Here is an 18,222-nt window from a genome sequence, read left to right as displayed (position 1 = left end):
TTCCTGCTCCCTACCACTAGTAGTTAGTAATTACACAGGGATACTGATATTCACATTTATCTCGTTTGATCTGGTAAAAAATTCTGACATTTCAGGTGATACTACAAAGCTTTAATACGAAGTACAGAATATACAAAATACTGATTGGCCTTAAAAAAATTTTTTTTTACATAGTCACCTCATAGGATAACTCCTGTAAGAGGTTCTAAACATTATAAGAAGTCACAAAGGAGAAGTAACAAGTTTTTACATCTTCATAAAATGTTTTGTTATGATTTCAAGCTACTTAATAATTGAATAAAATTCCTATTATTTACATTGCATATAGTGGACATTTCAAAATCCATGCTCACTCTAGTTCACTTGTATTGGCAAATACAAGTAAACTCTCTTCTCCAGCCTCTCTTGAAAAGGTAAACATTAGCTAACGTGCTTACCATTCTGAACCAAGTAAGATGAAAAGAACTTACCATTTCAAATATACCTACAACACAGCGGAATAATAAATCAATCACATTAGCGTTTAAAATACACCCAATATAGCCCCTCAACAGTGCAGAGACTACACACTTTCTCAAGCAGGCAATTTTCTCTAAACTTTCAGAACTTTTTTTAGCTGTTGTCTCTTAACCTACTCCACATAGGTCCTCTGTACCTAAAATACTCTAAAATCCTCAAAGATGTGACCCTAGACTTGATTTCTTTCTGTATCCTCTACAAAGCTCAGAACTATTATAAACACAGGAAAAACAGTGAAAAAAATTTCCTTATTAAAGGAAATTTCCAGTCTTCCTTTAAGTCTAACAATCTTGAAGGGATATTCAAGTGGAATGTACCTACTAAAAAGTTATGTGTGAAAACTAAGCACAAAAAATGGTTATTTTACTCTTCACTATGTGATACCATTATGAACACTACAAAAATACATCAATAGCTACGTCTCAATGCCACCTATGTTTCAAAACTACTGACAATGAACATCTGAGACTTTAGTATTCAATAAAAATACTGAGGTTTGGTGGCTCATAAAGAACACTCAAAACCATGTGATTGTGCTGCTTGCTGTAGTCTGAAAGACAACTATTTAGCCGTCCCAGTTTACATTTAAGTAACTACAATATAACAAATACAAAATGTCTGGCTGTGAAAAACTCAGAGAGGTCAATTACTGAACAAAAATGTCAGAAAATAATTAGAAGGCAATATAAGTACCAAAAATCATGTTAAAAATGATCCAGGATCACAGCTGGGGTGAGTAGTCAGAGATTATATATGTGCTGGGCACACACATTCTTCACAAGGGAAAAAGAGATATGGAAGCTTCTGTGGAAAATGAGTCTCTCTGTGACTATAATGGAAGGTAAGGTCAAAGAAGTAATCTAATATGACACAGAGATAATTAAGTATACTCTGATGAAGTATATAAAGAATCAAACCACTTCCATCTGGATTCATTCAAAAGACTTTGAAATATGAATGATAAAACAGAGAGGGGAAAATGCTGTTCATAATCATAACAAGGGTGACCACAAACACAACCCAATTTGCCTAAGATGGCTTATTTTATACCTGCTGTTTAAAAAAAAAAAAAAAAGAGAGAGATAGAGAAAATTTTACCTAGTACTCATATTCACTTGTCCTAGTTTAGATGAAAACTTTAAAGTTTTCCCTACAAATAATTAGGTATTATTAAAATAAGTAAATCCTTTTGAGATGTGATCAAAGATTTAACAGCTGGTTAAAATGGTATTATATCTTCAACCCAAATTACGCAAATTAATTCTAAAATTCTAAAAATTAAAATCAATCTAAAATTGAAAAATCTAAAAATGAAATCAAAATTCTAAAGGTCATCTCCTAGAGTCTATGTTAGTTATAACATTATAAAAATGTTATCTTTGCTTTTATTTATTTGATGATGAAGTCTATGTACCATCCTCAAATATTCAGAAAAATTCTTGGCTCACTGTAAAAAATCAATTAAATTATTTTAGTAAATAAATGAAACCATATTAACAACAAAAATGGTCATAACTAGTGCATCCTATGAAAGACCACTGCAACAAATCTGCTATTATCCATTTTAATTTTCACCATCAGAAGTGGGCTTCCATTATACCAGCAATTGGCAATGAGGTTCCCACACCTAAATCTGACACCAAACCCTACACCAAATAACTCCTCAGTTATTTCCATAGGATGATGAAAAGCGTCACCCTACAAAATGTGTCAGATACTTAACCCTTCCAAAATAATGCAATTTTCTACTGCAACACAACCAAATCACTTGTTAGAACTAAATAATTTACTGAAAAAAGAGAAGTGACAGCCATGGGAAAACTGCAAAATTTTGGCAGCTTCTCTCAAAAACTCAAAATCCATTTAAGAAAATGTATTCGGACATTACTAAGTGACAAGTGGGATCAGTTGGCTCTGCCAGCACCTATTAATGAAACTTTATTACTGGCTAGAATTTCTGTTGAGTTTTGTACAGAGAAAATGGGGGATTGTTGAAGGGGGTTAGGTTATAATTAAATCAAGGGATACTGATAAAGAGAAACAATACCCACACAAGAAGCAGGAAGGGACTGGAATAAAACAAAAGGCCAAATGTGGCAATCCAGGTGAAAGGATTTGCTTCAACTGACTGAAAAAGGGACTTGACCACTCCAAGACATTAGCAATGTGGCTGTGACGCTGTATCAGCTCTTCCCGTAACTTCTGCTCTGACTTATAACCATGACTACCAATGAACATTCAGGACACTAATATGGATTCTTCAGAACCAAGAATCAAGGTTCTAGGATATGAGGCATTCTGCTCAATAGGCCTTCTAAAAACACTGAAAAAAAAAGCATACAAATTAATAAAATTACATCTTAAATCACAAATTCTTTATGAGTTTTGTTAACATGGGGCATTTTTTATAGATTCCCTCCTCTAACTGAAAGATTGTTGCTGAGCAGTGAAAGACGCCGGGATTCTCGGCCTCTGGAGGAGAGGAGGGGCCAGTGACGAGGTTGATCGCTCAGACAGTTTGTGTGATAAGGTTTTACTGAAGTATGAGAGAGAGAGAGAGACAGCTTCTGACATAGACATCAGAAGCAGGCAGAAAGAGGGGCCCCCTACTAGTCTTTAGCCGGATGTTATATAGCTACTAGCAGGCTGTTAATTAGAGAAAGAAAATGTCTCAAAACTCAGAGACTGGCACCAGGCCCCTCACCCAAAACATGCATTTTAGGATGACACTGGCACAAGGCGAGTTGTCCTGGGCCACAAAACTATTGACATGAATCTTGAAGAAAGGCAGGTTTCTAAGCAAATACTAGTCTCATGAACATAGCTTAAGAGAACATTTGCATGAGTAAAACATATTGGTTTGTCAAGTCGGTTCTGAGTCTTAGGCAGAACCAACTTGAAGACAGAGACTAGCTTAAGAAAAACATTTCCATAAGAAAAATGCATTGGTTAGCTCAAGGTTCAAGAAAAATTAAGTTCAGGTGGAACCAGGTGTCGTTATGGCAACACAGAATTTTAAGAGAAACCTCTTTTTAAATTTGTATAGAGAAGGGAAAAAAACCTAACACTTGTAGTTTGTTTCTTCCTGCTGCTTAAGAGAGAGATAAAAAATGTCTGACATTTGCAGGCTATTTCCTCCATTTGGAGACCCCTGGCCTTCCTGCCTGTTACCCTCTCACAACTCTCAAACTGGCCAGAGATCACAGGTCAGCAAACTTTTTTGGGTAAAGACTGGATAGTATTTCAGGCTCTGCTGACCATACAGTCTTGACACAACATCAGAGTTATGTCACCACTAGTCAAAGCTGCCATTCTGGGGCAAAGCAGCCATAAGCAAAACATAAACATGGCTGAGTTCCCATAAACCTGTTTCAAAAACAGGCAGCGCTCAGATTTGGCCTGACTTACCCTAGTCTGCAGACCCCCAGTCAAAATGAAATATTTTAAAAACAAAATATTAATATATCATTTGAGACAATACTCCCTTCCATATAAAGGATGAAAGTCCAACAAAAAGTTGCCACACCAAAATCCTACAGAGCACAACTCACACAGAAGGCTGTGCCATTTGTACTGTTAACTAGGTGAGCCATATCTCCCATGCAGAATGAACCTAAGCTCTCACTTCACCCAAACTCCCTAGGTTCCATAAAAAATTCAACTAGTGTCACTATATTCATCTCAACATATGTCTCACTTCAACATCTGGTCAGCAGTTTCTGATCTTCGCTAAAGAAAATAAGTAACCCAAAGAGCTTTTTTTTTTCTTTTACAGGCCGCGTGAGCTCCGCCCCCGGGGCCCCCAAAGAGCTTTTTTAAAATGCTGATCCCATGGCTGCAACCCAGTCCCACTGGATTAGATCTCAGGCACTTTTCTAAATTCCACAGAAACGTTGCAAAGGTTGAAAATTACTGGATTTTCAGTGAGTAGGATGGAGACCTGAGCATCCATCTTTTTTAAAAGCTCCCTGATTCCTTACTACGCATGATCAAAAACGCTACCATCGAAGAGGCCTCTCTCTTAGCCAGGTTGCATCCCCTCACTGCTTGTGGCCTTGCTGTCCAATCCCAGGAGCTACAATGGGGACCTCTGACTAAGGAACGGGGGTCAAATTACTGCCTTGGCATGTAATAAACATTCAGGTTTTTATGCATGTGTTCAATTCTCCAGGGCTATTCCCATCTACTCAAAAAGGAATATATACATATATATATATATATGAAACAGATATGAAGGGCTATTCTTTTCTTTACTAAAACCCAAACATTAACATTGACCATGCCAGCCAAAGAAACTACTTAAGTTTTAAAACAAAGTAGCATCCAATCTAAGTACTGATCCAATTCTCCAAGTCGAAGTATTTTATAACTACATGATACCACTACTAAAGCCACAAAGAAATTTACATATCCTATGACATCATCATTTTTCCAAGAAAGTTTACTCCAAGAAACTACATTTTAAAAATATGCTAATTAAAATTTCCTCTTCACTCCAATCCAAGCTGCATCCACAAAAAAAGACTGGTACATACATAGCAGTACTTAAATGCCTAAACTACTGAATCTACAGGCAGTAAAACAACCTAATATTTAAAAAAAAAAGACAATCATAAAGACAGATTCACAAACTCTTACTGTTAACTGAATAACTTCTGTGTCCAAAGCTATAAAATTGTGATAAGTAGAAAATTTCAACCTAGAACCTGGTCTGTCTAGAAAATGATCCCATTATAATGCAGTAAAAACAAATCTAAATGAAATTAAGGCACGGCATAAAAATATATACAGTGTTACAGGAGTCAAAAAAATATTATACTCCAAGAGTAAAAAATAACATGTTTAATTTATAATTACAAATTTATTATCAAACAGCTTGACTTCCTCTAAGGAGAAATAAGGTATGAAATTAAAATGACAGCGTCTAATTGATGAAAGGTTGGCATATTCTTGAAACTCTTAAAATATATTCCTATGTATAATATTATGATCAATTTGAAAGCTAACAAAGAAAAACATGATCAAACATAATACGTCTTTTGCTACATTAAAAAATATATACTATTCAAGACAAAACAAGTATTTATTTTATACTCTGAAACAGCTACTATTTGTTGTGTTGGAATATTCCTAATAGGAATATGAGAAATAAGTGAGAGGTGGCATCTTAAAACAAACCAAGTAAACCTACATGATTCTTATTACTCAGGCAAGCTGAACACTTACCATGTGATTCCTCCCTTTACACTGAACAGGGAAATAAGAGGAGCACCTAAGAGGGCCTAATTTCAAAGCTTTTAAAAACAAAAACAAACATTAAAATTGTTTAACAAGTTTTTCCAGAGACAGTTTTGAAAGTAAATGAAGAATAACTGATGCAACAATGGCCTCAATGTTTTTCTATTAACACAAACCACTTAAGACCAGTAAAGAGCTTTTTTGTTACTATTTTTTTAGTGCCTGATTGGCCTGATTAGTTTATACTAACAAGCATTAGGAAGCTAGGAATCAAATAAAGCTGAGACCAAAATGATGGAAAATTTGTCTATTCATAGTTTCTAATCTCAGAAAAACCTAAAAATAGAAGACGACTATGTTTTCCCCTACATATTAAATATCACTGCTACATACTGTTTTAAATGATTCCTTTCCAAAAAATTAAGAACATACTAACTCAGGGGTCTAACATGACTGTTAATTAAAAAGAAAAAGTCACCAACTCCATCCCACTGTTCAGTGAACTTTTTCTGTAAAGAGTCAAAGAGTAAGTCTTTTAGGTTTTATGAGTCACAAATACTGTTTAGTAGTGTTTTTTTTTTCCTTATCTATCAACACTATTTTTTTTTGCATATAAAAACACTTTTATTCAGAATTGTAAGACAAAACTCCTAAAAGGTTTGAACAGCAAAAAGATATACAAAAGGCTAAATGGTACTAGAGAAATGCAAATTAAAACCATAATATCCACTATGGAAAATAGTATAGAGATTCCTCAAAAACCTAAACTAGAACTAGCATGTGTGTGTGTTAGCTGCTCTGAATCTTTGCGACCCCATGGACTGTAGCCCACCAGGCTCCTTTGTCTGTGGGATTCTCCAGGCAAGAATACTGGAGTGGGTTGCCATTTCCTTCTCCAAGATATCAACACTTTAAAAATGTAAACACCATTCTCAGCTCTGCGGTAGAGTGGTACAAAATGGGTACAAAGTGGTACAAAAATGGGAGGTTCCAGGCTATGTTTGCATACTTCTACTCCAGCCAAATTAATCTTATGATGCTTCAAATATGTAAAACATTCTTTTGATAACTAATTAAAACTCTATTAATGTTAAAATATTTAATCATCTAACTTTTCTGACAGCATAATCTTGTGAAACAATAAATGCGCTACTTCTGAAATTCCACTAAACCTGCCATACTTTTAAATACCTAATTTATTTATTCTCAAAGTTTCCTGGCTATTATATCTTACCCACCATTAAAATGAATTTGAAACATTCCAATGTTTTATGTATTAGCAGGATTTCAATTTTAAACTTTAGCAACATTTCTAAATAGTTTTTGCATAAAAAGTCAAAACTATCTGTCCTTCATTATTATGCCTACTACTTGAACATATTAAAAATATTGATTTAGGTTTTTAAAAACTGTGAAATTTCAAAGAATGAGAGTTTGTAACCAAGCTTTGGATACAGCCAACTTAAGTTTAACAAAACATATTAATCATTTCCTTCTGGTCCCTAAATGACTTAAATCATTAGACACAGCTACATATTTGCTCCAAGGACATAAAGTTTATGCCAGAAAAATATTAAGAAAGCTAATCCCACCATCTTAACTATAGACAAGAACTTTAGAAACTGATATACTGAGGTACACAGAAGAACTAGGAACAATTTTCTAGTCATCGATGGAATGAAATAAAATTTCTCTAAGAAATGTATCACATGCACTTTTCTATATTTTAAGATTAAAACACTACTTGCTAGTTTTCAAAATTTACACATATGGAGAATTTTTTAAATTCCACGTTCTTTTAACATTGCAAAATATTCTCACATTGATAAATCCAACAGATTTATATTAAAATTTAACAGTGAAAAAGAAAACCACAATTTAAAAATGTCACTATGGAAGTATTATGTACCCAAGAGGAAAAGAGAATTGCAATAAAGCTAGAAATTACTCAAAAAAAATAAAAATAAAAAACCCAATGCTCAAAAAACGTACTCAACTAATTTGGTAATGGGATTTAAAAATCTATTAACTTTTAGTGTAACTTATAAGTAACAAAAAATTTTCTAATAATTTAAATGAAAATATAATTTTCATTCAAAGGATATTTACTTGATGGAAGGCAAAATAAAAAGTTCTTGAACTATTCTACTTAGGATTTACTTTGTTCTATTCATTTTAGTTGAAAAACCTTTAAAATTTTCCAGGGACAGAGACAGAAAAAAAAGGCACTGGTGATTTGAATTAATACATTTAGCCTCAGAAACTTACTCAAGAATCATGGCTTTAAAACAGAGAAAAAAATATTGGTAAGTATTTTTTAGAGTGAACTGCTGAGCTAGCATTCATCTAAGGTGAACAAGGAGAGTCTGTTATCACTTAGAACCTGTGGGTTATAACACATTTGAAGTATCCTTTTTTGCCCTACCATTTTGCCTCCCTAAAACAAAAACCTGAGTCAGATAAAGTCTCTAGAACTAACTTCCGGTGTGTAAGAAACTCAGGCATAAAGAAACTTGCTGAACATCACTGCCAGGATATAATCAACAAGATCCAGGATGTGAAATATTCTATATGAGGGGCTGTTTCTTTAAAAATAAAAACAATAAGAAAACAATGGAAAAAAAAAAAGGAAACCTACAGACGGAAAAGAATGGATGCATCAACCCATTTGAAGAAACCAAATTATTTTTTTAAAAGATTGAAGACTTGAACAAATTGGAGCTTTTACTACTTAATATTAAGTAACTGACAACTTTTAAGGTATGATAAAGAAATCTTTTGAGAGTCCTTATGTTTTATAGGTCCACACTCATATAAAATTATATGAAGTCAAGGTTTTCATACAAAAAATTAGGGGATTACTTAAAGATGAAAAAGATCACCCAAGTACTAATAACTGTTATGGCTGACTAATAAACATATACTAGTCTACTTTTCTAGATGTCTAAAATCTTCCAAACTAAAGAACTGACATCACTTAATAGTGAACATCAGTCAAATGGAGATGATGGGATTTATCAAGATTCCTAATTTAGCAGCAATTAAAAAAGATAAAGTGAAAAGAAGCAAAATTTAATAACCATTTCATAAAGCATGATTATCTTCAGAAACTAATTTTGGCTTACTACCTGTAAGAGGTTAAGAAATTTGTTAGTTTATCATAAACATGATGATTCAGAAAGATTAGAAAATACAGTACTATATAAAGCAGTATCTAAAGAATTCTAAGTATACATCATCCACCTGACAATATAAAATCACTTTCGTTAACTAGTACTTTACTTACATTTTCCATATAGTTTGGCTTAAAGCCCTCCTGCTGTCGCCTCAGCTCCTCCTGTTCTCTGTGTCGGATCATTTCCTCTTCACGACGACGGTGCTCTTCCTCATGCCTGAGAGATTTGTAAATAAAAACCCAGGGTGTGACATATAAGCCATAACCAGATATCTTATTTCAGGTAAAACAAAATCATTAAGGTGTATCATGTATCTATACATTATGCCAGTCTCTGATAATAAGTGGCTTATCAGGCTTACCTTCCTCCTATTTTGCTCTAAACCTCTAATAAATCAAACAAACCAATGAAATGCTAATTATCTAGGGTAAATTTTTTAAAAAGTAAAATAACAGCATCCTAGTTATATGCTTACAGTCAAAAAAATCCAGCCTCCAAAAGCTCAAACCAGTACTCTATTACAGAACAAAGAAAAAGCCTGAGATTCAACACTGGCAAAGCAGTTAGTACCAACCACTGCAAATTACCACACTGCTGAGACAAAAATCCTACTATGTACAGAAGAAAGCCTTCATAAGCCCGCTCTCCCTCACTGCATCAACCTACTGAGGAAATCTCCTGGGAGCAGGTATCTATGTACCACCTACAAATTTTCGTAAATTTTGGAACAATCGTTCCCTCACTGTCTGTGGCTACCTCTGGGTTAGAGCACTGTTAAATAGTTGAGACAGAGACCATATGACATGGAAAGCCTAAAATATTTACAAAGGAGCCTTTTCCCAGAAAAAGTTTGCCAACCTCTGCCCCAGAGGTATATTCAAGCATGGAACAACAAAATCCCAGTATGGATGTGAAGGATTACTATTAAATAATAATTAGTTGTAATATGATTAAGAGGGAAACTCATAAAATATTAATATTGAAAATACTATCTCATAATATTGAAATATATTGAAAATATAATATTATTTAAGACATCATGCTATTGAATACTTAAAAGACTACATATAGTATAAAGGTGACTCTTTATTGAGGTATTCTCTTGATTGTGGTAGCCTGAACCCAAACCCACACTAACGCTGTTGTATGCCTGTATTACTGCAGTATTCACTCCTTGGTACTTTTCTCTCAGGCTCCTTTCCCATTTATTATTTGGAATTCTACTTCTAACAACTAAGGAAAAACTGTCCATTCTCCTCCATTTATTTACTTATTCATTAAATTACTTTTATGAGCACAGACTCATGGGTATTTGACCTGAGTAAATATCATTTGACAAATGTAAAACCTATCATTTCTTATTTTGTTGTTGAAATTGTTCCAACTTTGGCCTTTAGGAGTGTCTTCAATTTAGCTCCTGTGTTCTTTCAACAGGCCTGAGCTTAGTTCAAGGACTTTCCTTCACTCTGGCACAACATCAGTCAACTTGGATTTTTTAATACTGGAATCAGCCACTTTTCCAAAAAGCCCTGGTTCCTTTTATTGGGGAATGGTATTCGGAAACAAAAATCTGGCATTATTCCCGAGGCATCACTGCTTCTGGGTAGACAGGGCTAGGAAATATATATATATGTATACATATGAACCCACATATATACACATCTGTATTTCTGTATTTGTCTAGACTAAACGGCATTCAGTTCACACTGATACTCTGATCCCCAGTGAACACGACAGGATTCATTTTCATTTTAGCCTTTCCGCCTTCTTTCTTTCTCTAATAATGAGAAACGTCAGGTCATATTTACCTAATTTATTCATTTAAGAAAGTATATACATTATTTTCAATAAACTCTTGATCAAAAAGGGAAAAAAGTAGTTTCAGAATTGCAAACCTATATCCCTATATATTTTTTTCATTATGGTTTATCACAGGATACTGAATATAGTTCCCTGCACTATACAGAAGGACCCTATTGTTTGTTTATTCTATACATAATAGTTTGCATCCCACACTGCTTACTTTTAATTGCTCATTATTTCAGCATAAGTAAGTATAGGGCACTAATTCTAAAAGCTTAGCTGTAAAGGATAAATGTAGAAGGAGAAAGCTAGATTCAGAAAGGTTTATTTTAGAAGAGAGGAGGTTTCCTTTTATTTGGACAAGTAGAGACTTAAACACAATTACATAAAACAGAAAAAAGCAGTAAGAAAGAAATTGAGGACATCCCTGGTGGTAAAGAATCCGCTTGCCAATGCAGGGGACACGGGTTCAATCCCTGGTTCGGGAAGACTCCACATGCCACAGAGCAACTAAGCCCACATGCCACAACTATTGAGCCCGCACCCTAGAGCCTGTGCTCCACAAGAGAAGGCACAACAATGAGAAAGACATGCACCGCAATTAGAAACTAGCCCCTTCTCTCTGCAACTTGAGAGAGTCCACAGGCAGCAACAAAGATCCAGCACAGCAATCAATCAATAAATAAAAATTGTTTAAAAAAAAAGAAAGACACTGAAAACAGCCCCTCGGGAAAGGAGTTAATTGGGGAGGTTCTTTTACAACAGTGGTTTCCTAACTTTAGAATGCCTCAGAGTCACCTGGAGGGTTTATCACAACACAGGTGAGTCAGCTTATGACTCAGCAGTACTGAGGCTAGGATGCTGATGCTGCCTGTGAAGTACTATGAATTGAGAGTAAGCAGGTTAGAGTAAACTCAGAGTAGTCCTAATACAGAAACATACATACACTGATACCATCAGGTACAAAGTTGGAAAAAATACACTATACGAACAACTATCTATCTCCAGACCATGAGGACACTTCAAACTCATTAACAGTTTTTCACTTTTATTTCCCATGATCACCTTACTTCCCATCTCAGCACTTAGTACTTTAACAGCACTTTCAAAACAAAATTTTAAGCTTGCTTTAATCTATCATAGCTGTGCTTACAATTCCTAATTAAGACTGTTGAAACATGTAAGAGTAATATTTATCTTGTATTTTACAATTTATCTTGTATTTTACAATTAAGTCTTGCAGATGCAAGAAAAACTTAATTTTTCTTTCCACATCTTAGATCAACTACTCCCTTAAAGCTCCTTCCTTAACCTAAAAGATTTTAAGTTGCCTGTCACAGTTGTCCATCATGTACTGAGATCTCTGATGCCCATATAGTTTTTACCGTGGAGTCCACCGCCAGATATCTTTTTTAAATAAATTATCAGAAGTACAAAAATGCATAATGGCATTCAGATCAGTCTTAAACACACAGAAAAATCAAAACTAAGAATGCATATATATGCATCTATAGAAAAATAGTCCAGTAAATCACAGTCCATTTTTACAGTAAATTATATGAAATAATGCCTAAGCCCTCTAAGTTCAGTGTCTGCAAAGTGTCCACAACTAGCTAGAAACATTGATAGAATAATGAGTTATGGGAGATTGTTAGTAATTCCATAACTGTAGTCAAAAAAGGACAATTCTGTTTTTTTTCTGTATTTTCCAATTAATATTAAATACAACTTGTCAATAACAGACATTGGAGTTTTATTAATAACATATGCAATAAAAGCTACATATATTCACATATATGTTATAATGATGTTCTTTACCTCAGCTGTATTTGCTTTCGTTTTTGTAGCTCTTGGTTTCTGAGTTCTTCCAAACGTCTGAGTTCCTCTTGACGTCTCATTAAATCTACAAAATATTGACTACAGATTAATATTTTTAGCTTTTTTTCTGTATTTTTACATCTATAAGCATACAGGTTCTCCATGACTGGCAATATATGTAGTAACTTATTTATACTCAGGCATCTAGCTTCTCTTTTTAAAGTCTTATCACATCATTCTACAATGAAAGATTATAAGCTGTGTAATGAACCAGATCAATATCATTCCTCGGCCCATTTCTTCAAGTATATGAAGAAAATAATATCTACCCTTAGGCTAAAAAATTAAAATGGGTAGTATACACAGGGTCTAGAATGAACAATAGCTACATTTTCATTTACATAATCTTAAGCAAATTGTAATTTTTTTCATCAGCAAGCTTGAAGCCCAAAATGATGCCGTGGGAAACATCAGCAGAGGGCACATTAAGTATCAGACCAGAAACAGTAGGAAAAATGGGATAGGACATAGCATAAAACCCCAAAACATCCCTCCCAACACTATCAGCACGTTTCCTCCTGCATCAAGTCAGCGTCACATGAAGAAAAGGGGACAGTTCCTGAAAGGGGAAAAAGGGCTGAACACTGATGCGAACAAGCCCACTTTAAACAGGACGAGCATTCCCACTGTCACCAACCCATGTCACATATTAAGAACAAGTCTCTCAGAGTGAAGCAACACAACAAAAGATGCCCATTTGAAAAGCAGTGGATAAACTTTCCAAGTGTTAAAATATCTTTGTACTATCCTACCAAACTATATGTGCATGCATGCACTAATAAATATATTTTAAAATATATATAAGTACTCCAGATAACACAATTATTGGTTTTCTTTTTTCTATAACTATGTTATCTCAAATTTCTAAAATGAACATAAATTATCTCAAACATTTAATAAAATACTATATTCAGAATTCTTATCATACTAACGGTTCAAGTTAAAATCCCATAGGCAAATAACTCTAACATCTTAACTATGACAACATAGGTATCATAATTATAAAAAGGTAATATTATCCTCCCTGAAGGTTAAAAAAGATTGAATTATGTATTATGTCAACAAAAAAAGATCCAGACAGATTATGTGGCTCTAGTCATCCAGGCATGATATGGTTCACTGGGATATATAGCCAAATCTCTCATTATTCCGAAGCTCCTTCCAAAATGCCACATTCCCGACCTGGATGTTCAGTCTCAACTGAGAAACTAAAAAAACAAAAATTTTAAAAAAAATTTGGGGACTCTGCTCAAGGAATGTCTGCTTTGGTACATGCACCAGGAACCAGGTGATTCAGATAACATGCCAGTTGAGAAAAACATTTAGTTTTCTAAAAAACATGATCTTCAAACATTTTTACCATTAACTGTCAACCTTACTAGCTCATTAGAACTGCTCAAGTGCCTTTTAACAACATACCAATTAAATCAAAATCTCTAGGACTGTGAACCAGCTATGAGTTTTTTCTTTTTTTGAAGCTCCCTAGATGACTCCATTGTACAACCAACACTGAGAGTCCCTAATTGTCATATAATTTCTATATGGTGAGACTGGTAAAGACCAAAAATATAGTCTATTTATATTCCTAAGGGGAAATGCTTCAATAAGGCAAAACATGAGAAATATCTTACTATCACTAATTAAGAAAGTCAATACAGTGTATCCTGTAACAATTTTATTATTGATTTTCCAGGTTTGCTGCTCTTAAAACAGGAACATATACATAGTAATAAATGTAAAAATATGCACTTTATTTTCTTCCATGAAAAGGAGTAAGAAAAGAGCCTGAATATTTCCTGAAAACTGGATCTTCTCCTTTTAAGCTGGGCCAGTTAAGAAAGCTGCTTTGCCCTCTCAGACTATGCTTCCTCACCAGAACAGGGTACAAGAATTAGCTCAAAGGATCCGACAATCAAATTATCTGATAAGCACACTATCTAATAGGAAGCAGGAGCATGATCAACTTAAAACAACATTTTGTATCTTCCAAATTAATTCCTTTAAATTGCTAATACCCAAAGTTTCTGAAATTTCACAAAAAGTTATATATTTGTATGCTACCATAATGTACTTCTGGAGGAAAGTATTACCCAAAAAATATGTAACCTGAGGTGTTTTTTATCCTTTAATACAGTAAATAACACTCACAGGAATTTTTCTTAAAAAATAATAATATTAATAATCCAGGAGGCTTCCCTGGTGGTCCAATGGTCTTAAAGAATCCACCTGCCAATTCAGTGGACACAGCTGTTCAAACCCCACTCCAAGAAGATACCACATGCCATGGAGCAACTAAGCACTTGCACCACAACTTCTGAGTCTAGAACCCACTCTAGAACCCACAAGCCACAACTAACGAGCACCTGTGAGCCACAGCTACTGTAGCCTGTGTGCCCTGGAGCCCATGATGTGCAACTAGAGAAGTCAACACAATGAGAAGCCCACACACCACAACAAAGAGCAGCCCCTGCTCACCGCCACTAGAGAAAGCCTACATGCAGCAACGAAGACCTAGCGCAACCAAAAGGAATTTTTTTTTAAGATTAAAAATATAAATAAAATAATGAATATTAAAAATAACAGGCAAGAAGAGTTACTGACTGGAGGAGGGAGAGAAGATAGGAGATGGTAGAGCTGAGGAGTCATCAGCAATAGGAAACAGGGCAAGCTGCAATTTCACTCACACTTGATGCTGATGGAACACACATTCACATCATTGAAAGCTTGCAACTTGAAGATTCCTATTGAGAGGTTACCGTATATCTTTAAACATACTAGTATATGATATGAATGAGTTAAATTTTATTAGAAAAAGAGTGACTTTACAGAAACATTAGGCTTAGGGTAATAAAAGAAACCAAAAATATCTGTCTGGTTTCTATTGTTTGATGAGCTGGATTTTAACTTACTTGGCACCAGCAGTTATTTAGTGACTTGACTGAAACTGCTCCAAAAACATGTACTAATTGTGTTAGTCGCTCAATCGTGTCCAACTCTTTGTGATCCCACGGACTGCAGCCCACCAAGCTCTTCTGTCCATGGAATTCTCCAGACCAGAATACTGGAGTGGGTTGCCATTTCCTTCTCCAAAACATGTAATGAACAGACTGAAAAAAGCTAACCTGGATTTTATACTGAAGAAAATGAGAATCTACCACATAAAGATTTACAGATGAATGTTGACCAAATGGCTGATTCATGTCAATGTATGGCAAAGACCACTTCAATATTGTAAAGTAATTAGCCTCTAATTAAAATAAATAAAAAGAAAATAGTGGGGAGGTGGGAGGGGGGATTGGGATGGGGAATACATGTAAATCCGTGGCTGATTCATGTCAATGTATGGCAAAAACCACTACAATATTGTAATTAGCCTCCAACTAATAAAAATAAATGGGGAAAAAAAAAGAAAATACTGGCTCTAGTATAAAGAATAGTTTAGAGGAGACCAAGATTAGATGACATAAAGTCCAATAAGAAAGCCTCTGCAAACTTCTCTGGTGGTCCAGTGGTTGAGACTCTGTGCTCTCAATGCAGGGTGCACAGGTTCAAACCCTGGTCAGGGAACTAAGATCCCAAATGCTGTATAGCAAAAACAGACTAGTTGAGTCAGTAAAAATATTTTAAACTTAATAAAAAATAAAAACAATTTATATATAAAAAAATGAAAGAAGGTTGCCATAGAAATCAGGCAGCTATGTGGAGCACCTTTGTCTCTGAGGAGCAGCCAAGAGAAGGTAAATAAAGGTTCTGCTGTTATTGTTGTAGTCATTAAGTCATGTCCAACTCTTTTGTGATCCCATGGACTGTAGCCCACCCACCAGGCTCCTCTGTCCATGGGATTTCCCAGGCAAGCATACTGGTGTAGGCTGTCACTTCCTCCTTCAGGGGAGATAAAGGTTTAATGAAATAGTAAATTTAAAAAAAAAAAATTTAAGAGCAAAATAGAAAGCAATTAGACGCTTTAAAGAAATGCAAAATTTTGGCAATTCCCTGGGGTTTCAGGGGTTAGGACTGCACACTTCCACTGCATGAGCACAGGTTCATCCCTGGTCAGGAAGCTAAGATCCTGCAAACCACACGGCACAGCCAAAAAAAAAAAAAAAAATTTTAAGGAAAAAAAATTAAAAGTTTTATGGAAAATGGAAAAGTGATAGGAAGAATCAGAAAAAATTACATGCAGAATTAATAGAAAAGAACAAAGGGGAAAGAGAATATAAGCAGGCATAATAAGAAACCTAGAAACAGGGATGCGAAAAAGTAAGCTTCTGATATATACTTAAGCAGTTTGTCACATTAAGTATCTGACCAATGATTATTAATAAATGTATGCTATGCATAACACCTGTTAGGAGTGCTCTTAAAAATTCAGTTATCAACAAAAAAACACACACAAACAAAATTCACTTAGCTCTGTCTCAAGTGTATAAAGTGTTCTTACCAAATACAAAGAATTTAGTCTTCCTAAATTCCCATATCCATCAGCAAACCTGAATCTTTTTCATCTCTGCCAAGGAACACCCATCTGTAATCTTTGGACACGCAATAAGAATCTTAAATAGTCAGCTTTTTAAATAATTTTTTTTTCATAAGGAAGTTCTCTCAGAAAAGCAAAAATTTTCTTTCTAGTATTTTGAGTTTTAACTGTCTTGAAACCAGCAACTTCAATAGTAACAGTTATCAATGAGAAACATACCTTGCCGCATGAGCATCAGCTGGTGCTCGTGCCGGGCAGCTTCCATCTCCGCCTCCAGTTTCTCTTTTGCTTCTCGGATGTTTCTGTCAACCTGCTCGCGCTGCTGCTTCTCCATTTCATCCAGAGCCTTCCATCGAGATGCATATTCAAATTCAAATGTCCCAGGCTGAGCAAAACGTGGTGGCTGTTCTCTTTCCCTAAGTTTACATGAAAAGACATACAGAAACATATGTTTAAAAACTAAAACAGCATACGAGAACAAGTATTACCATTAACTAAGCTCGTACAGTGTTCATATCACTGTCTGACAAGTAACCTCCAAGAAATACTTCACAGCGATGCTGTCAAGCAGTTTAACAACCCTAAGTTTAAGAAACTACCCAAAGATGCCCAACTAATTAATAAGCAATAGAACCAGGATTCAAACCAAGACAACGAGATACTACAACCTGCACTCCCCAAATTATCACCTCCAATAAGGCCTTTGCGGTTTTCATGCAACAATTCTATATAAGGCAGTCTGTAACATATGAAAAAAATGTCCCCTAAGTTAATGGTCTGAAGTCAGATTTTTCTAAAAGCAGTAACTTTTAGGGACAGTAATAAAGCAGAAACAGTTTGTTGAATGTTATGTGCCAGGTTAATTGGCTATACCAAATAATACAAGCCTAATTTACTTCAATTTGTTTTATACTTGTTTGCCTTGCTAGACTGTAAACTCAATGAGCACATGAAATTCCTATTAACCACTGTACCTAAGTACCTAGCACATACCTAGCATATTGGACACATTTAGTATTTATTTCTAAAATGAATGAATAAATGACAGGGGAAAAAAATCATTTAAATGAAGATCTACGAATGTACCCAACATTCAAAGAATGTCAATTATCCTAAAGTACTTTTATAAGA

At 34.8% G+C, this 18,222-nt stretch overlaps 1 protein-coding gene across 4 annotated transcripts in view; it reads right to left on the bottom strand.

Annotated features, from left to right (window-relative positions):
* PSPC1 (paraspeckle component 1) overlaps nt 1-18,222 on the bottom strand; it is an 80,728-nt gene that overhangs the window by 50,238 nt on the left and 12,268 nt on the right. For all 4 annotated transcript variants that reach the window (XR_010658474.1, XR_010658475.1, XR_010658476.1 and 1 more), the window contains exons 4-6: nt 17,311-17,507; nt 12,555-12,639; nt 9,044-9,149 (exon numbers count right to left, since the gene is read on the bottom strand). Coding sequence is in view for 1 of the 4 variants with exons in the window: in XM_065901702.1 (XP_065757774.1) it covers nt 9,044-9,149; nt 12,555-12,639; nt 17,311-17,507 (388 nt within the window). In the remaining 3 variants the exon portion in view is untranslated. The remainder of the gene's footprint in view (nt 1-9,043; nt 9,150-12,554; nt 12,640-17,310; nt 17,508-18,222) is intronic.

Source organism: Muntiacus reevesi, chromosome 11 (genome assembly GCF_963930625.1).
Source record: "Muntiacus reevesi chromosome 11, mMunRee1.1, whole genome shotgun sequence".
NCBI classification, from domain to species: Eukaryota; Metazoa; Chordata; class Mammalia; order Artiodactyla; family Cervidae; genus Muntiacus; species Muntiacus reevesi.
This window is presented reverse-complemented; position numbering and strand designations above follow the sequence as displayed.